This window comes from Electrophorus electricus, chromosome 10 (assembly GCF_013358815.1).
Source record: "Electrophorus electricus isolate fEleEle1 chromosome 10, fEleEle1.pri, whole genome shotgun sequence".
NCBI lineage: Eukaryota > Metazoa > Chordata > Actinopteri > Gymnotiformes > Gymnotidae > Electrophorus > Electrophorus electricus.
In genome coordinates, this window is record NC_049544.1 from 9,461,361 (window position 1) to 9,482,287 (window position 20,927).

General features: G+C 42.9%; 1 protein-coding gene across 2 annotated transcripts in view; it reads right to left on the bottom strand.

The window, feature by feature from the left end:
- Window positions 1-1,302: 1,302 nt before the first annotated feature.
- Window positions 1,303-20,927, bottom strand: part of ascc3 (activating signal cointegrator 1 complex subunit 3) — a 105,161-nt gene continuing 85,536 nt past the window's right edge. For both annotated transcript variants that reach the window (XM_027015427.2, XM_027015437.2), the window contains 18 exons: window positions 20,106-20,326; window positions 19,923-20,008; window positions 19,645-19,811; window positions 19,360-19,505; window positions 18,417-18,537; window positions 18,124-18,266; window positions 15,531-15,668; window positions 15,144-15,264; window positions 14,931-15,063; window positions 14,689-14,814; window positions 11,536-11,647; window positions 10,720-10,854; window positions 8,198-8,422; window positions 4,872-5,023; window positions 3,881-4,031; window positions 2,669-2,875; window positions 2,370-2,545; window positions 1,303-2,292 (listed from right to left, as the gene is read on the bottom strand). In XM_027015427.2, the coding sequence (XP_026871228.2) occupies window positions 2,145-2,292; window positions 2,370-2,545; window positions 2,669-2,875; window positions 3,881-4,031; window positions 4,872-5,023; window positions 8,198-8,422; window positions 10,720-10,854; window positions 11,536-11,647; window positions 14,689-14,814; window positions 14,931-15,063; window positions 15,144-15,264; window positions 15,531-15,668; window positions 18,124-18,266; window positions 18,417-18,537; window positions 19,360-19,505; window positions 19,645-19,811; window positions 19,923-20,008; window positions 20,106-20,326 (2,708 nt within the window). In that variant the 3' untranslated portion in view covers window positions 1,303-2,144. The remainder of the gene's footprint in view (window positions 2,293-2,369; window positions 2,546-2,668; window positions 2,876-3,880; window positions 4,032-4,871; window positions 5,024-8,197; window positions 8,423-10,719; window positions 10,855-11,535; window positions 11,648-14,688; window positions 14,815-14,930; window positions 15,064-15,143; window positions 15,265-15,530; window positions 15,669-18,123; window positions 18,267-18,416; window positions 18,538-19,359; window positions 19,506-19,644; window positions 19,812-19,922; window positions 20,009-20,105; window positions 20,327-20,927) is intronic.

A 20,927-nucleotide genomic window follows, 5' to 3' on the forward strand; every position in this document is an offset into this window, starting at 1 on the left:
CATAGAAACCATAACCACTTCCCCACCATTTTTTAGTGAATTCTATTAAAATATGTTTACATGAAGGCAATCCGTGCGATCTACCAAAAGTTGTATTCAATTTGTACATTCTGCTCATGAGTCTTATTTCAAGCGAAAGCACAGAAATAAGTGATTATCTGAATAAATTGTAGTTTCCTCTCCTTCTCGTGCGTTCCATGCTGTCAAAAGGGCCCGTCTTTCTGACGCTTTCGATACGGATGCCCCTTTAATAGGAAATCACCTGCAGTGAGTAAGAAGGAGAAAATCAGCCAGGATGCGCTCCGCGCACGGAATGGTTGATGCTGGTTTAACCTTTTTCTAAACCCCGAATTTGCTGCTAATTAAACGGCGCCGGTGGAAAAGAGAACAACTGAAAATAGTCCAAAATATGAAGTCTTCAGAAGAGACTCAAAATATCGTCATTCAGTAAAAAGGCCCGAATTAAATGATGGTGACACTTTCAAGCGCGTTTTGCCACTCAAATTTTTAATTACGCGTAATTAGAAACGGGAATTTGCATCCATTATTGCGAGACATCAAAACACTGAATACAAGACAACATAACAGTGAAATTCAAAATTTCCATCATGAAAAATGAATAAAAACATTGAGATGGCTACATTCGTTACCTTTATATTTTTGTTTCAACAGAATTGGGTAAACCATAAAATATCTGCGATATCTGGGACACCATCTCCATTCCTGTTCTTTAAAGTTGTTCAACTGTCTAGCGTGGGGGAAAATACCGAGAAAACAGGCTCTGAACTCTATTAAGAACTCTATTAACTTCAGCTAAATCTTAAGTAACACTAATTCTAACCAGAGTTCCATATAAAGATGGGAAGCTTTCAGTAAAGCTAAACCTTTGGTCAATATATATATTTTTTACACGTTTACATTTCAGGCTAATACAGTGCGATTTTAAGAATTAAATTAATATGTTTCATGTCCTACAATATATAGTCACGTGGTCTATATGTAATTTTTTTTCCTGTGCTTAAGAAAAACAAGCACAAACAAAAGCAATAAAAAACGGACAAAAGACAACATGCTTATTAGGCGGCCAAAGCAAATAATTTAGTATTATTGAGCATGAGTCTAACGTATTCATTTTTAAGTTTGTGTAATAAACATACATTGTTCACTTAACAAAAATGTTCAAATGAACTTATCAAGGATACAGCAAATTAAACCCATGGGCATGTGCTCCATGTGGATCACACTCCACTGTATTATTCAGAAATGCTACACACATTAAAGATGACCAATGAGACATTCAGATGTATTCAAGATGTATTTCCCTTTATTTTCACTGGATGCAAAACCATTTAGGGAACAGCTGGCAGGAATAAAACAAAACCCTAAACTAGAGAAGGAAGAATAGTGGTTTATAAACTATGCTCATTTGCCTTGAACCAGTCAGCTTGTGACATTTGATGTGACATTTTTAAGTTCGTACGTGCATAAATTATTTTTTGCATAAATTATTTTGTGTGTCTTTATGTGACTTACTATGTGACTATGTGTTTGCCACCTGTATGTGCTAGATGCTTTTAGTAGGGTGGGAAGAGGAGAGGGGAAGGGAGGGGGAGGAAAAAGACTTTCACAAACAGATGTGCTAAAGTGGCTATGGCAGAGTACAGTCTCTAGTCCCTCACAGAGGGGCACATTTCACACACCTGCCCTGAATTCTTGTTCAAATAAATCCCTTCCAGTCTCTTTGGCTCTAACAGTGAAGTCTTGCAGACAGAGTACTTAAGATGATATGAACACATGAATTCCATTTACTTAAGCAAGCAGTTCTATCACACCATCACAATGCATTTCAAAGATTCAATGCAGTCTTATTTTGATTGACACATCCAATAGCACTATGAACATGGATAACAATGATGCATTATAGAACTCAAGGAAAAAGGGTAAAAATGGAACAACTTCATGAGCACCCACATCCAGTCCTTTGCATAATCTCCTACAAGGCCAGTGTTTAAAGTGGGCAGACACAGAGTCCGATCACACCTGTGCTGCTCTGTCAAACTGTGGCCTGTATAAGACTGCTCTACACACCGTGACACTCACCCGCCACACCGGGCAACGGTGTGCCGGTGCTACTGAGTGGGAGTTCATTCGATGGACATCTTGCCCATGCTGTCAGAGACCTCGGTGTTGACTTGGGAAGTGATGCTGGCTGTAGTCACATTGAAGTGGATGTCATACTGTTGATCCAAGCCCAGGTAGCTGTCACTCATCACATACAGGGTGTAGATGCACCTGTGGTGGACAGTAGTATTAGAAAGGGATAATGCTGCAGAGAGATATTATGCAGTGGTGCGGATGTGCATACTCACTTCCCGGTCTGCACAGGCGTGTAGAAAGCTACGGATGCTGCACTTCGGTTGCGCACATAGCCCATGCGCTTGACCGCCAGCAGCTCTCTCTTGTCCACCTCTCCCAGCACAAGGAACCAGCCCTCGTCCTTGGACTTGGGAAAGCGTGGCGCCTGGGCCCTGCTGTCCTGCCTCCTCTAGAAGAGAAAACTTAATCAGCCATGGAATTAACAGCCAACAGCAGATAAACCATGAGTCCAAATGGCCTGGAGTCTGAAGTGATGTGGACCGCTTCCTGAGTAAGTGTGTGTGTGACTCACTCTCTGCTGGCCCATGTTGACTCGCTGCAGGGACACCTGGAGCACATACTCCTGGTCAGCATGCACGGGCAGCCAACTGCTCTGCTCCCGCATGTTGGTGATGCTGGTGGATAGAGAGCGTTCAGTCTGTTCCCTGCAGCCTTCCCACCAGCCTATTATGCTCAAACTGACATCCACCACAGGCAAGTGACTCAGAAAAGCCCATGCCTGAGAGGGAAAGGCAGAGAGAGAGACAGACAGAGAATGAAAGAAAGAAAGAATCATAAAAGAAGATAAAGCAGGTCCTGCGTTTAACAAGTGATGCTATTCACAATTAAAATGAAGGCTTATATGCTAGAAATGGAACAGTTAAAGGCATAATGGTCCAGTCCTGTGGCAAAAAAAACCCCAAAACAAACCATTAATTTCCAAGCATATTGTAAACAGCATGTCGTACAAAATTAGGAAAGCCATCATATTACTGTCATCTATGCTTTATGCTGTGAGATTTGCAACTGCATGAGATAGAAGGAATATAATAAACCATTAAGAATATGTGCATGTTGGTATGAGACAGACTGATGGGGAGTGATGGGGCTTGGTTGCGGCAGCTCTGTCAGTATTAGACACATGAAAAGGAAAAAAAAAAAAAAACAGCCCAGATTCACCCTGCCAAAGCTATTTATGCGAGGATTACATTTCCTCCGCGAATCAGACGAGGACGCGGCGGCGCATGTGCTTATTTAATTAGCAGGGCCGGGGCTGCTGTGTCGGTGTGGGGGAAAGAGGAGGGGGTGGCCGGAATACTGATGGGGAAAAGGCGCTGGGCTCGCCGCTGTGCCCGGACGTTCTCATTACCGCTGCAATTAGCACTTAGATTGGAGCGCTAAACCCTCTCATTTGGGAGGTAATTGGGGATCCTGGTGCTACCTGAGACCACCATGCCCGTCTGCTGCTTTCTGCAAATCACATTTGTCTGTGTGTGTGTGTCTGAGTAAATGCACTTTATAATGCATATGTTTGTCAGAATTGACCAAAAATAACTCCAATTTGTTAAATTCTTCTCAGCATTGAGAGGATCATATTTTGTCTAAAACCCTATAATCGCTCAGGGCACCATCCATCAATTCACTCTCAGCAAAATCACTTCATTACAGGACTCTTCTCAACGTTGGATAAAACGTGAATAAAAACGTCATCTTTTGCTCCTGCAAGGTGTGCAAGGTATTTTACCTGTGAGATCTGCTGGGGCTGAAGCTCCTCCTTCACCATGGCTGTAAAGATCGCTTCTCTTCCATCACAGGCTGCCATTAACTCCGGAAGCCCTTCGATAGGGCCTTGATAGCCCCCTTTTCCTTCCCTCCCACCTTTGGAGCTCCATCTCCTATTGTCAATAGCAAGGGGAAAGGGCAGTCATGTGACATGTCTTTCTGCCAGATTTATAAGCACAAGTCAAGCCCCACCCCTTTTCCTACTGTCTCAGCATGGTGGGAGATCCTCCCTGCTCTGATCCTCCTCTTACCATTTTTATTGTATTTCTACCAAATTACACTCCACTGCAGGGGGCAGCCACATTGAAACGCATTACGTGTGTAAGAGAAAATCCAATGCTATCCATGCTGTGAGCGTGCATGTAGGAGAGAGCGTGAGAGACAAGCTGCACTGCACTGGGTTTGGGGCTGTCCAGAGGACAGTGCCTGCTGATAAGCGATGCTAATGGTGTTTGCAGAGTTTGATAAGAGATGGTAAAGGGATTAGTTGCTACGCCATGTCGCAGAGCTGTAATCAAAGCACCAGCGGTGAGAGACATACCCCGCCCCTCAGCACACTGCTGACAGGAAGTGAACCCACTCCCTGCTCTCTGATGCAAGTGGGCTTGAGACAATAAAAATAACAGCAAATTCCCATATTCAAGCATAATGTGGCCATAGAAAAGTGAGGAATCTGTCTAGTGACTCTGCCCATATTATACATTTTTGGAAAGGACAATGCACTCTACTGAACAAATTTATTTTAAGGTCCTAAATAATGTATGTACAATTAATTAGTGCTAAGTAACACATTACCGAAATGAATACGTTCCCTTTTATCTAGAAATAGGAGAACTTTTGAAAAGAATTTGACAGATTTGTGGTTTCTGTCTCAATATGTGGCTTTAGAAGAACAGGTGACAATGCCAGCTCAGGATCTGAGTGGTCTGAAAGCCTGTCCGGGCTGTACGCACCTGAATAGGTAGAGGTTCTGCTGCTCCATATGAGGTATGGTGAGCAGAGAGGAGTCATGAAGCCATCTGGCCTGAACAACCATCTGCACCAGGTTACAGACACTCAGAGCAGACACCAGCCATCCCTCATTTGCCACCACGTCCAGTATGGCCTGCAGAGATGACAAAAACAGCTTTTACATGGCTGATGAAATGCTAGGAAAGGCTAAAATCAAATAAATATTTGACACTCTACACAAGCTATCTGATGCAATCAATGATTTTTCAAAAATGTTCTTTATACAATCAATCAATTACTTAATACTCAGAACAATATTTTGTACTCTTTCCTATCTGCCACTCCCTCTTGTCCTCGACATAAGGTTAAAGTTTGCTGAGCTCAGCTGCGCTAACAAACTTAATTAATCAAAAAGTCATTTCCTCAGTAACTATGACTAAAAAGCACCTTGAGTGCAGCAGCAAGCACAGAGAGTTAATCAAAATGCTAATGCAGTACAAATTAAAGTTGTGATTAACATTTCACAGTAGCTGCTTGAGCAAACTGATGACAGCAATGGGGTGATAGCATTGGAGCCCCTCAGAAGTATGGATGGAGAAGGGGAGAGGGAGACAGAGTGAGAGAGAGCAAAAGAAAGAAGGAGAATAAACATGGGAGAGAGATGATCACACAAGCAGTTTCACTTAACCTGTCCACTAAAATTCCTCTCACTGCCGCTGGAGGAAACCACCAAAAATATGCAGCGTTTCCAGAGCTGGGTGAACTAGCACAGCCATGAAGCACCTCATTAGCTCAGAGATGACAGGAATTATTTATCCATCCATCAGAGAGCCACTTATCAAAGCCACTGATAATCCAATACTGAAAGACATGCGTATGTGTATATATATATGCATGCGGTCTGCATAAATGTGTAATGTATATACATTTGCAAGGGTTTGGGGAGGCTGTTTAAAAAACAAAACAAAACCCTTTTACATAACAGTTTGTTAAACTATTTAATTTATAGAAGCTTAAAGAATTCTAGTGACTTAAAGACAAAAACAATTAACTTTTGGCATGTAGATGCTGCACAGTTTATCTTGGTTTATTCTTGTATTCACTGAGAATACCAACATGTTACTTCCTGAGGGAGCACACAATGCAAACAAATGCATAGAGTGGAATAAAGACAAAATCGTATCTATCCAGACTAGCTGACATAAAATTGGCTGGATCATGGAGTTGACTTTTCTGGTTAATCCACAGACACCACTCCACAGTTAGCTCAGCTGTTTGCCAGGAAAGGCTAGCTTGGATACATGCTGGGAAGACAGGCAGCTGCTGGCAGAGGAGCTACAACCTGGCACAGCGGGAACCTAAAAAAGTAACCACATGGACAAGCATGGCCAATCACTCCCAGACACACACACAGAGGCATGGACAATGGCTTACAGATCCCTACACCAGAGCCATTCCCAGAGCTGGCATATTGGCATGAACAATCGCTACAACGCACATCCTCAGAGGAGGCATTGACAATCACAACCAGATAATGCTATCAGGCATGAACAATCATCAGCAGGTTATTTGGCTGGCTGTGGTTTCAGAGCTGAGGACTGGTGTGATTAGCCTTTGCTTTAAGTGCTTTTATGACAAAGCCAGAGGTTCGACAACAACATGAGAATATATAATCTCCACAACTCCGTTTTGCACCAGCCCATTGCAGTGCTCGAGAAAGTTGTTTTTTGTGTGCCTGTGGTGTGCCAAGAGTTTGTGGGGGTCTTTCAACACAATACATCATGGTTCTGACCCTACCACGCATTTAGGAATGTCAGAAAACACAAAATTTGACAACCTTTAGACCTCAGAAAAAGCCAACCCTTTTGTTAGGGTCTATCAGCCAATTTTAACTGAAACATTTCCAGCTGCCCCACAACCATCTAGGCAACTGCAGTATGACTGCAAGATACTATAGATCTTGCCATGTATATGTAACTTCAGCTGGGCTCAAAGGTTCTTGAATGACATTGCTGTAAGGTCAAAAAGCTACATGTAGGCATTAAAAGAAATAGTCCTTACCTGACTAGCTCAAACAGACTGCAAATCTAGAGTAGTAACTTAACAATGAACACGAGGAAATTCTCCTCTTGATTAAATCACTGTTAAAAAGGTCGTGATGAAAAAGAGCCAAAATTGGTCATAAAATCAGTGAAATATAGGAGAATTCTGACCATGGGAGTACACCAATTGAGGTGTAACAAAAATCTCTTCAGATTACATGGTATGATCCAAATGCATATAGATTTCCACTACTGTTTCACACACTCATACAAACCCAACCAACCAGCTGTGAATACAACAATACTTTATACAGTGTCTGCTGGTGACAGGCAATCACATTTGCTTCAGGAGGAGGAGGAAATGAGCTGCACTGTTGTTTTAATGTGCATTTGATGTGTGGAGGGAACTGGCTGTTAAATGCAGTGTTCTCTCCAAGGTGCTGTAAGTGTCTGCTCTTTCACTGTATTTATAGGCCTCTGGGCACAGGAATACTAACAATGTCATGAATCAGCCACATGAATAACTATCTCTTCACCAAGAGGCCTGGATATTAATAGGGAAGGAGGTGACAATTAGTATCCATGTGGCTGAGGAAGAAATAAATCCTCTAACAAACCTAAATAATAATAAAAGGTAATTTGGTCTACAGCAATTAAAGCTGTTCTTTTATGTCTGTAGTTTAGCATTATATTTTCATCATGAGACAAGCTATCAAGCTATCGAGTACAAGCAATTGTTATAGTGAAAAGTAAACATAAAAATACGAATTCTCTCACATTTGGTGCTAAAGGTCTGAAACATATTTTTTAGATTCTTCTGTGCCTTTTTTAGCTGATTTTGGGCCTGCAGTGTGAGTGCAGAATGCACTATTAGGTGCCATCTACATTTGCCTAGTAGGAAACAACAGACTAACCTGAAGCCCTGGTAAAATGAGGCTTAGGTCAGAAAGGGGAATGCAATTTTTTTTTTCTTTTTCAATGGAACATCTAAGATGGATCTCTTCTGACACATGGAAATGTGCTCAGTTCCACCGTCCCCAGGCCGAGCATCGATTTTATGATGTATGAAAGCAAGCAAAACGCTTTGATGGCAACAAAGGCCCCCAGATGATGGAAGGGAGGCTGCAGTATAACGTGCAGGGTTTGGATGCACTCCACACTACAGTGCATATGCCAAGAAGATACACAAGCCGCATGGCAACAATAGAAAGCAGACCTAGCACTCGTATCTGGTGAACTGACACAAACATTGACACAGACACAGACACCCACCCACAACCACACACCTGGCAGATACGGAGGGTGTTGTCCAGCACGGTCTTGGTGTCCGTGCTGTAATCGCTGCAGGGGAGCTGAGCACGGCTGAAGTGGGCCTGCAGCAGCAGGTGGGTCTTGGTGTGGGCACTGTCGTAGGAGTGTGGGTTAAGCTGCAGGGGGAGCCGCTGAGCCAGCTCGCTGTTCATCTGGTCCTCGTTGTGGCGTACGGGCAGCTCGGCATACTCCTCCGCATCCTGAGCACAGAGGGCAGGGAGGGACACACTGAGGCTATGTCGGTGACGGTGTCAGCAGGAACAGCTGCAGGCTCAGCATCTGCTCGCCTCTGCTTGTATTCTAGCAGTCACTTTTGCATCTAATGTGAAATGTATGCCTCCCTGGCCCTTCCTAGACAAGGTTTAAGACAGCAAAATACACAGCCTGTATTTCATCCAGAAAAAATTCCCTCACCTCCAAAATTATTGTCTATGGGTACAGCACTAATGGAAGAAAATGGTAAAACAATGCTGTTAGGATGACTATTTATAATGTAAACTTACAACCTTATGTGCCACTTTTAAGAAGCATTTGCCATCACTGGTAAAAATGAACACAATTTCATTAGTTGAACTCCTTGATGGCTGTAGGGCATATATGCGAAGGCACGAGGTTTTGTGTAAGGATTTTTTTTAGTTAATGCTAGTGAGTGAAGGCAGTGGACACATTAGTCACAGCTCTGTACTCCCCCTCCTCCATCCATCAGGGATGGCATGTTGTGCTTAAACGCCTCAGAACCGGGAAAGTGAGGAATGGTGGAAAAATGGAGAACAAAAGAGCATATCACTACATGATGGATCTGCTGGGGGCATTGAGCCTGCATACAGATCTAGAGGAGATCAAAGGCAGGGCAGTGCGTTGATCTGTAAACAGGCCCTGACAGCGAGCTCCTGTGCTCTCTCCTCCATCTCAGGTGACATTTCCATGCAGAGAGAGGTGCTGTAGCTCTTTAGGGGGTTGAGTGAGTGTGTTTGACTCTACAGCTAAGTTCTGACATGTGAAAGAGAGAGAGGGCTGGTGGGACAGCACATCTTTTAAAGAAAATCTGAGCAGCCTATCAGTGGCATCATTAAACACTACAAGCATTCCCTGTCATTCGGAGGGAGGAGGTAGGAAGAGAGGCTGAGTAACCTGACAGCCTAATACAGAGAGAGAGACTGTAGAGAGAATGGGTAGGAGAAGGCAATTGACTGGGAGCCTCATTATGGCCACGCCACAGTAATTAGGGGACATTGAGGGGCTTTGGGTCTTTGTGTATCTGACAGTGGGAGTGGTTTGAGGGGACTAGACCCCTGGCTGGGGTGGGGGAGGGAGCTGGCAGCGGTCCAATCTCCTGCATGTCATGCTTTTGTTAGCCAGTCTGTGGGAGACTTAAACAGGGACATGTTAAGGGACAGATAGATGGATAATAAAGTAGAAGGAATGTTAATTGGTAGACGTGACCCGTTCCTGTAACCCAACCCATAATTAGCACGGCACCATGTGTTCTCCCGCTGTGACTGCCAAACACATACACAGTTCATGTCCATAACTGCCAATAAATCACTTACTGCATACATTATAGCCTTCATATAGCCTGACTGGTTCAATAACACGAACAAGGTATACTGCAGGTTGGTTTTATTAGACAGCCTTTATTTTGCAGTGAGGAATCAGTGCTAAGAAATCAACACTTCATGAATTAGGTGGACACTATGAGGGGCAAATGTGCTGCAAATTCAAATGAACCAGCTTGGGCAGGAACTCTTGCAATTATGCACTGAAGAAGAAAACCCCTCTTGAAAATGTTCTACAGGCTCAATCATGTTCTCATTCTACAAACACAGAAACCCTTTTCCCCCTCCTAACTCAACTAATGCATCACACTGCCAGGGGAATAAGTGCCCTCTATGAAATCACACATTGATGATGGTTTAATTTCCAAAAAGGTTTGGCAGTGATCTCTGACAGCTTGCCTGTAGCTTACTTCCTCTTTCAGTGGGACGTCCACTACAAGTGTGTTTGTGTGCATGTGTGTGCATTTGTGTGTGTGTGTGTGTGTGTGTGTGTGTCTGTTTGCGCGTAAAGTGAGACAGATGTGATGTCACTGGCCACCGCTGAAGTGTGAAAGCGCTTTATGTCCCAATTATGTCAGCAATCAGTGAAGAGGACGAGAGCCCCAAGAGAACGGCCCACAGAGCACAGGGAAGCAGCTCTCTAATGAGGCGAAAGTAAAGACGTGCTAATTTTCACACTAGCCTGGAGAGCTGCAACTGTGTCCGAGTGTGTGCGTGCGCGCAAGTGTGTGTCTTGGCTGCACCTATGGTCCTCACTGAGATCAGGACTGTTGTGCTGGAAAGAGTCATTAGCCAGGGAATACATTGGCTGGCGAGTGCACTGGTGGGTTTGTGGTGGGGGTGGTGCTGGGGAGCAGCGTGTGAGGTGTAGGAGTCTCAGAAGGATGACCGATGGTGGGGCTCTATCAGTCTCTGTCTCCAGTGAGGCCATGTGCACTTACTGTGAGGATGGACAGCAGCTCATGTGCAGACAGCTCCGACTTCAGCTTCTCCTTGAACATGCCGACGGTCTGGTGCTTCAGGTAATAGTAGGATGCGATGCGGCCATATGTAAGAGGCTCGATGGCACGCTCGTCCTAGAGTTGAACGCAAAAACTTGTTACCCAACAAGCATGGGGTCTGAGGCTCAGTGGATTAGGGATTTACATCAAATACACAGGGCTGCTGGATTAAATCCCTGGTGAGCAGAACCGTCGCCTGAGTTCCTCCAGGAGTGCTGCAACTTTTAATAAAGGGAGAGAAGAAAGAGGCGCTGGGCACTAAATGATAGCTGGAGCAGCCGGATATTGCCCTGCTGGGTATGAGTTCGAGCTACTGCAGACCAGTGCACAGCAAAATGCACCTGTTAAAAAGATGTTCAATATTTTTTTTTTCCACCAAGACTGAGTGTTCCACTTACTTAGACATCTGTGCTATTGATCAACTGTGTTTTGAAGCAAACCACATAATTCTAGGCCTAGTTAGGCTTTTCCACCCATTGGCATGGCCCGAGACAGAACACTGACTCAGAGTGCATGCTTTACTCTGAATCCCCAATGAGCAAGGACACTGAATAATAATAAAAACAACCTAATGGAATACATCCCTCAAAATTGTTAATGCTAAATGCCAAATCATTAAAAATGAAGAGCAGATGATATACTACAGAAATTAGGTTATGTTGAATGGTTTTTGCTGGCTTTTATTCATTGTGTTAGCCAAGTTATCAAATCTCAGTGAAGCATTAATTAAAATTGCTTTATTATTAACAGACATACCTCTTGTATTTCTATACAGTAGGAACATTCCAGATCTCTAAGGCTTCTTTCCACAAGACTGGAGAGGTACTTGTTTATAGTCTCATGACTTACGTCATCCAAATTGTAGTAGCTGAAGACAGAGGAGAACAAACATGAAGTGTATGCAAATAAATAAATAAATAAATAAATAAATAAATAAAAAACTAACAGGAAAAAAAGACCAACAAAACAAAACAATATGGTGCTTGTCAAACATAAATAATGGTTACATGTCAGGATGAAATAGTATGATGTCTGCGTCTACGACGTATTGATTTCTGGGTCAATAAACATTACCATGGTAATACCTAATTTTATCCCAACTTGCATTCAATTTAACACAAGCAAGTTTCTCTCATAGGAAAATGACTACCAGCTTTCAGACTAGCTGGCTGACACAGCAGTGCTGAAATCACTTCCATGTTTTTCTTACCTCTGTAAGAGCTACCACATGAGCAGCACAGCAGCATACCCAGTCACTTCATTTTACAGCAAGCATGTAAGAGACTGTGCGTGAGTCTGCATGTCTGTCTATATTGTCTGTCTCACTCACTCACCCATGTATTAGTAGACTTATTTACCTAGGTCATATACAATATGCATGTTATGTAATTTAAGCAGTTACCTGAACAGGACACATTTGTAAGATTAATTCTAAACCTGACCAAAAATAATTCTTAAAATCACATGCAATTTAATTATTCATATTCAATTATTCCAATACCCATCATCCATTGCAAATGCTGTTAAAATGACTTCTAAACCTAACCTCAGAGTTTAATTTCAGAATGTCCTTTTCTTTAAAATAGAAGTTAATTAGGAATACAGAAGCGCATGTGTTTCTTTTTAAATTCATACTATATTTCATTCTCATTCTGGACAAAGATACCCGGATTTTATATACTTGTAGGTAAGTGAAAGCTATTGTTTCGGTTTCAGCATTTTATGTAGTATACAAATGAAAGTGTTTATGATTTTTCCATTTTTAATGCAGTGCACAGAACCATAATATTTACAGGTCAGGTCCAGTCAAGGCATTTTCCCTTTTTTTTAAAATTACATATAATCTGACACACAAATCACTTTGCTTCTTCTTGTACTCCAAACACAGAATGCAATCAATACATAAAACACACTCCTAAGGTAAGACAATGGCATGTCAGCCAGCATTAGAACAACAGCCCCCAGATTAAATGGATGTTTAACAATAATAAGGCTGGTAATTATTGTTCAGTGTCATGTCTGTGTGGTGGCCATGGCGAGTAGTGCAGTGAGAGCTAAATGAGTGATAGGCAGCGTTCAGCCTGGGCTGTGTGGGTTCCTAGTGAACATCTCTCTATGTGATTAAGCCACTGCCATTATCATTATCCCCATTTGGCCCCTGATGGCGCTGAGCGGCTGAGCGGGGCTCTTTATGGGACCCCGGGGGCCTTCGCTTGCCTGGCCTAGCCAGAGAGAGAGCATGCAGGGCTGCCCGGCCCACTGAATCACTGCTGATGAGTGATGGTCGGTGTCAAGGTGACCGGTTCAGCACACTGAAGCCTCAAGCACGTTGGTCAGAGAGATAGATAGGGATGGAGAACATGTCTTTCCGTTCTCTCTCACACAAATATCGTATTCCTACCCACACACACGCTCGAGCACACACACACACACACACACACGTGCACACACACATACACACTCTGCTAGCAGTGACATATCACAGTTAAGGTTATTATAAATATATGGCACTTTAGGAAAGTATTTGTGGCATTCTATATGAATTTGTTTGCTTCGTTTCCATGCCTCTTACTGTACAAGCACATGCCCATCCACTACCTTACAGCTCAGCTGACAAATTAGACAAAAGGATTTTAAAGTCAAAGTGAATTCCTGAAGAGACAACATTTAAATCTGATTTCACATTGGAGTGCTGAGACTGTGTATTTCCACTGCATACACTCAAAAATGTATATAATAAAAGAATAAGCGCAAGCAATAGCTTTCTTAGAAATACATTTTAGTATGTAAAAAATGCTGGGTCAAGGCCAGCCACCTTTCACACAGCACATTTAATCTTCTGTCCATTTTTCACACTGTTACTTGTGGAATAGTTATTGTACTCAGAAAACTAGTCAACAAAGAAATACGAGAAATACATTGTGGGTACAGAAGTCTTTAGTTAGCAGTAAAAGTAGATGATCTTATCATTACCTTAACTGCCTGTTCATAAAAAAAGAAATAATGACAGGATCTTCTAAAGAAGTTAAACAGAAGTGGCTGAGTTGAATACAACTGATGTTGTTATGCTATAGCATGACCCCCGTTAGTGTTCCATAGACCAGTGAGGGCAGAGTTGGGCCTAAATGTTTAATGTGGGATGACAGGCATGCAAATGCCAGCACTGTGGAATGTTCTGGAATCATCGTCTTCAATTCATAGCAGATGTCTATGCTGCCCTATATGACCCCTAGAGCCAGGGATGAGTTTGTTTGTGTGTGTTTGTGAGAAAGAAAGAAAGAAAGAAAGAAAGAAAAGAGAGTTTGGCATGTGCTGTTTTAGATCATGGTCTGTGATGTCAGAGTGAGTGATAGGGTGGGCTGCGCAATAGCAGGAAGTTGCCATGACAACACAATGAGTAATAAGTCAGTGTGAGGAGAATGTTCACTGTCTGTCACCCCATTCACTGAGCTTTAACCACACAGCTGAGCTCTGAGAACCTGCTACAGCAATTAGCCAATTAATCATCCAATCTGTCTTTATCAATTACATTGGCTTCACTATAAAGCTGTGCTTCTTTAACATGGTCACCAACTGTCTCATTGGAGTTGTTATTGCTTGACTTCTCCATAGCCATATAGAGAGGTAAGACTCCAGTTGGGTTCAGTCTTAAATGGAACTAACCATCCTGCAGCTTTCTTGACATCATTTTGTTAACAGGATGAGCAATAATGTTAGATTGATCAAGGTGTAGGTAATAAACCATTAGAAGACCATTGGTTTGGAAAGCTAAGTCTAAGGGTGCACTTGGTCTACAGTTGTGTAACGCCTCAAGTATTACAACAAATGTGTTGTAACAGAGGATACAAACGAAAGAATCTAAGATATTGTAGCAGCTGCCAGTGACATGGACTTGACCACAGTGCATACCTGGGGTTCATAACCAGCCGTCGGAAGAAGTAGGTCCAGGTGATGTAATCCATGGCATCTTGCTTTGAAGTGATAGTTCCTGCAGCTATCTCTGCGTTCAAATGATCAGCAAGTACACCGAGCAGGCTACAGCAGGATGGAGGCATAAAGCAAGGTCAACAGGAGCTTGTGAAGCTTCAGAATGCTTCAAAAGTTTCAAGGTTCATTCAACTGCACACAGCCAGAGGGCAACAAGAGTTCACCTGGACTCTACAGGGAAGGGCTCATAAAGGAACTTCTTGTAGAAGTCTTTTTTGATATCATGTACCAGGATGACTGCTTTGCCCTGGTCATCAAATTGTGGTCTGCCTGCCCGGCCCATCATCTGAAGGACATCTGCAGAAGCAATGAAAAAGCGTATCTAAATCAGCTGTTTATTACAGACAGATACACGCATGGATGAGCACCAGTGTTACCTGTAATGGGGTAATCCACATAGCGGTGGGTCTTTCCATCATAGTATTCAGTACCCTTCACAATCACCAGATGGGCAGGGAAGTTCACACCCCAGGCCAGTGTGCTTGTTGCAATTAGCACCTTAAGGATAAAAAAAAGAGATCAGATCAAACAGACAGAATCTTCTCCATCAAATTCTCCTTATAACCCTTAAGATGCAGCCAGGAGAACAAGAGTCACCCTAAGATAACAGTTGCCAAAGCAACAAATTATCAATGGCCAACAAACACAGGACATCTGATCTTTGTAAAATGTTACATGGCTCAGGTTCAGGCAGACAGCTACCTACATTTTAACTCAATACATTTTCACATGATTGACAGGAGCAGTACGGAGGAGCCTTGTACCTGAATTTTGCAGTTGACAAACAGTTCTTCCACGGTCTTCCTGTCTCTCTCATGCAGACCAGCGTGGTGCATGCCGATGCCAAATGCCAAAGTCAGCTTCAGATTTGAGTCCCTTACTGTGCCAATGATGTCTGTCATCTGTTCCATACAAGGGCAAAAGGGGGAAAAAAAAATAAGAAAAAAGATTTGTGGATAATTTGTTAGTAGTCAGCATATTAGTAAATATTAACCAGTACTTCTAGAGAACAGGAGAAAAAAAGAAAAGAAAAGGAGACAGTGGGTGAGGAAGGACATGTATGCGTGAAAACACCTATATTGCTATATCAGAGCAATATAACAGCTTTCACTGATGAAGCTGGTTCATGCAGAAACTTAAAAAATATTTTAGAAAAAGCAGTTCTAAATTATGCAACAAATCTTGCTAGGATGACACCACTGCAGGAAACCTTCAGAAAACAGACCAACTTGTGACTCTGACTGTCAGATAAGGTTCTTTTATTTCATCAATAAGTTTTAACCCAAGAGGTAATCTTAGAGCTCATCAGTTTGTCATTTTAATTTGAGTCTTCACTTTCATTCCCCCCTAAGCACTGAGATTACAAATGTGCCAGTGGAGAAAATGTTAAACAGACTTTTGTGAAACCTACTTCATAGCTTCTGTCCTCATATGTTTTGAAACACTTGCATTTCCAGTAAATGTGTTCACTGTGTGCCCATGAGATGTCTCCGCAAGTTAACCTCTGTAATTATGTTACCAAACCTGTAACTCCAGACGTTATGAATAATTCATGATACCTTGCAATGTGATACTGAACTGTGCTACTTGGTACAAAAGGTAAGACCACACATTAACAAACACAGTATTCATAAATTATGATATTACTGACATTAACCATTAACGTAATACTACACATGAATAGGTCTGTGTGATAATGAAAGCTAAGTATGTGATAAGACAGAAAGAGTGAAAGGAGAGAATAAAGATGAGAGCTATAGATATGAGCAGAGGGATGATAGGAGAGGAGAGGGTAGCAGGCAAGTCAGTAGAGGAAGAGGCAGGGGGACCCCTGCTGGGAAGCACACAGCTAGCACCACTGGCCTGTCACTCAAGCAGCAGGGACTCCAGCTGCTCCACGGCCCAGTGAAGAACAGCAGCAGGGGGAGCAGCATATATCACTGGAACACACACACAGCCCGACTGCGCCTTGCAGCTATACGCGTGCCCGCTCATAGCGCTTTTTCACACACACACTCAAACGCGTACACAAACACACACACATACACACACACACACACACACACACACACACACACACACACACACACACTTCACTCCACAGCACCACTTAAAACCAGTTGTCTCCTGAGAAGTTGGCTAAGGTGTGAGCATCTTGATGTAGTCAGCATAATTTCCATGTCTATCACCATACATTATGGCTTTACATGCACACACCTCTCACTGTCTCACAGTCACATGGTGGTTAATGCATTTGCAAAGCACACTCATTCACTGAGAGAGTGCAACTACAGCTTTATTTTAGTGCTTTATATGGTCACCTTCAAATTGCAAAGCTTTATGGAAGAAAAAATTCCAATGAAGAAAAAAAAACAATGAATAAGGAGTCGATGACCGCATTCAGAAGTACAGCAATCACAGATACACCAGCTTTCTTTGTCTAGATGCAGAGAGATTCACATACAAATGCTTTGATGGTGTTATGCTGTTAAGTCTCAGTACAATCATATAAAGGGCAACTTATTTACTATTCACATTTGCACTGGATCATGGCATTATCTAGACACATACACACATGTAACCATAGGTAATTAAATTATTATTTTGGAAAGGGACACTGCGGCTTCAAAGGAGAGAAAAGGGGTCCAGACTACAGTGAATGTGATGTAGCTTAAAACATTTACATGTGTATAGAATGTAAATATGCAATTATATACTTTACATCTTAGTAAGTCTGTGCTTGTGACAGCATTTGCTGTATTTATATCTGCACATTGTGTGTTATTCTGCAGTCAACCTATCAAAGAAATGATCACCCACAAAGACCTGCTTTTATGTTTTGATTGCAAGTTGCTGATTGCTAATACGAGAGCACAACGCTTTTCCAATAGCTCTGTAATTGAGTGCTATGAAAACATTAGCATACATTTGTACTCAGAAACCCAAAAGATCTGTTTGCTCACATCTTGAAATGATCTGAAGGTATGCAGAGGAAATTTAATGGGACATGACACCAGTTTTTCCCAGCTAATGTCAGTCTGAGTTGACTCTGTAATCACAGTAAAACCACTTCGCTTGGAGTACACCGGGAACTTCAATCATATCTAACCTCAGGAGATCAGGGATGGAGGGCAGAGATAGTGGCCAAAGGAAGAAATGCTGTGCTGAAAAAGTTAAAAGGCTTGGAGCACTTGGGGGGGCTGGGTTTTCATTCTCAGCAGGCATACTGATAGCTATTGTCTTTGATGCCTTTCTTGAATATTCTCATGATTTCAGATATGGGTAAAACGACTTATGCCATCTTAATGAATCATTGCTCTTATACAATAATGGAACACGGTGAACAGGCAGGCTGACCTCTCTCTCATCCTGATGCAGCCATTGTTTAGGATCATCCTCTGTAGCCAGAAAGGCAATCAGGTCAAGCGCCGTGAGACGTGTCTGCCGTCGAGATGACACAAAAATGAGGACAGGCTTGGCAGGGGAATGGCTGCGGATAGCTGCAGTGGAGTGAAGAGAGCATGTCCAACATTAGATCACAGCATCAGCCATCAGGACAAAACGTCCATCTCAATTAACCAAACCTGTCACAGTGTTTTCCTCGTAGGGTGGAGCCTACAACTACAGTGGGAGGAACGGCAGTACTGTACCTTGGAAGACAGGCTTGTTCATGCTGGCCATGCGTGGACAGTAGTGCTGTCCAGGGAAACCATGGATGTGGACCTCCAACGGGACTGGACGAACTGATGGGCGGAAATTAAACAATCCCACCTGAAAAAGAGAAAGGGAGAGAGTCAGAGAGAGAAAGAGAGAAAAAGAGAAATGGAGAGACCAGCTGGCTGTGTGTCTGACAGTGTGGCCCATCTGGGGGTAATTACAGCCAGTCATTGTCCCCTGTCCCAGAGCCCTGCTCTCACATAAGTGGCACAAGCCTGGGTGCGTGTGTGCACATATTTAAAGGGCTGGATAATGGATTGGGCAGGTAATGCCGCACCCCAGCCCAAACAGCACCAGGCAGATTTATGGAGAGTCTCTGCGCTCCGCCCCCCGCCCCTATCTGTCTGCCAGCATGACGTCTCGGTAACGGTGGAACGACGTTTACATAACGGCCCCTGCCGGCCCTGTCCCAGCTAGAGTCATGCTGCACGACCCTAGAGCAAGTATTTAGAAATGCACACAAGCACATGCTCACAGTCTGTGGTGGAAGCAGGACAAGAACGACTGCATGAATATATGGATGGATGACTGTGCGACTGCCCTTGCAGTACCAAAGGAAAATGAATCCAATTATGTGTTTTTCCATGAACAACACCAATAAATTACCTAGTCTTTCTGGGAACCTAAAGCACATACAGAAGAGCATAATTCTTTTAGCAGGAATTCATTATGCAACTTGATTAGGGACAAACTAATAATTGTGTGTGGCTGAGAAAATATGATTCAGATACTGTATGTTTCCACTTAGAAACTCTGAGGTAAGGAGAAGCTTCGCAGTTTTGCGGGTGACCAGATGAGCAGAATCAGTCAGTCAGAAGTGGACAGAGCTAAATGGCAGCATCTGGATATACATGCTGGATGCTATGGGGACTTCACCTGTCCAATGCCCAGCCAGTCGGCCAGATCGCGGGCATTAGCCAGTGCTGTGGAGAGGCCAACAACTCGCACAGCCTTGGAGGTGTGAGAGGAGATGAAATTGGTCCTGGACACAATGACCTCCAGCACTGGCCCACGATCCTCCCCTGTGCAAGCAAACAGAGGTACAGTGAGACACCGCTTTGATTTTTGTAGCTTATTCTTGGAGCAACATAGACATTATTTATTATTATTATTTAAGCATTATTATTTTGTCAAGTATATTGTTTGTGCATGTGTGTGCACCAAGAAGGTGGATCTCGTCGATGATGAGGATGGCCACTTTCTGAACATAGCTGCGGTTCTGCCAGCTGCGACTGACTCCGTCCCACTTCTCTGGAGTGGTGACGATCAGGTCTGCCTGTGCTATGGCCCGCATGTCTGGAGTTACATCACCCGTCAGCTCAACCACTCTATACAGATAGAGAGAGGGAGAGAGAGAGAGGGAAAGAGAAAAAGAATTAATGAATAGGATAGTATTATTATCAAATTTCATGAGGCATGGTTGCATTATTATTACTCACTTCCTCCCAAGTTTTTCTTCAATCCTGATCTTCCAGTCTTCAATCCTTTCTCTGACCAGAGCTTTAAGAGGAGCAATGTACACCACCTACAGGCATACAAGACACACAGAATGCATACAGTCAAAAGGATAAAATCCAGATGGCAATAGTACAAGAACAGGAGTAACAAACAGAGACCCAGACCTTAGAGGTAGGGTACTTGTTGAACACCCGGAAAATAGCCATCTCTGCAGCAATGGTTTTCCCTGAGCCGGTGGGTGCTCCAAGCAGCACGTTCATGTCGGTGTGGTAGAGCGTGTGAAAGATCTGTGTCTGAATGGGGTTGAAATGGGTGAACTTGTATAGGCTCTCATACTCCCTGTTCCCCAGTGCTGTGACAGGCAGCGGCTGCAGGTCCAGGAGCTCTATGGAGATCAACACAACACATAAGTGTACGTAGGTCACAACAGTAAAATAAAGGGCACCTTTATGCTTAAAAATACAAATGCTTAAAAAAAAGAATGCTTAAAAATACTGGTGTGTAGGATGTAGACTTGTCTCAGACTCAGGATGTTTTTTTTCTATTGTCTTGGATTCAATACTATGTGTACTCGTACTTGTCTTGGCCACTGGTCTCGCCAAATGTAGTCTCCGGTCTTGACCTACAGCAGCTACCCTTTAAGACATATCTATATTTTCTTTCTTTTAAAAGTCACAAACATGCACTGACTTGCACTTCAGCTACTCAAAAGCAAATCAACATCTGTATTTGATTTAGCCAACTGGATAGAGACATGACTAATAGTTGATTTATTCAGAGCAGGCATTGGATGTATTCATTCAGAGTGGGCACCGAACACATGGAGACTAGGGGTGCTGAGGCACGCACACTTGTTAACTATGTCGTTTATTCTGGCATCATAAAATTTGGTTTTACAAACCACAAAGAATTCATGACTATTTCACTTCAAAAGAATTACAAATGAAAGTTTTTCAACAAGACTATTTCAGAGGTGCTTGGCACAA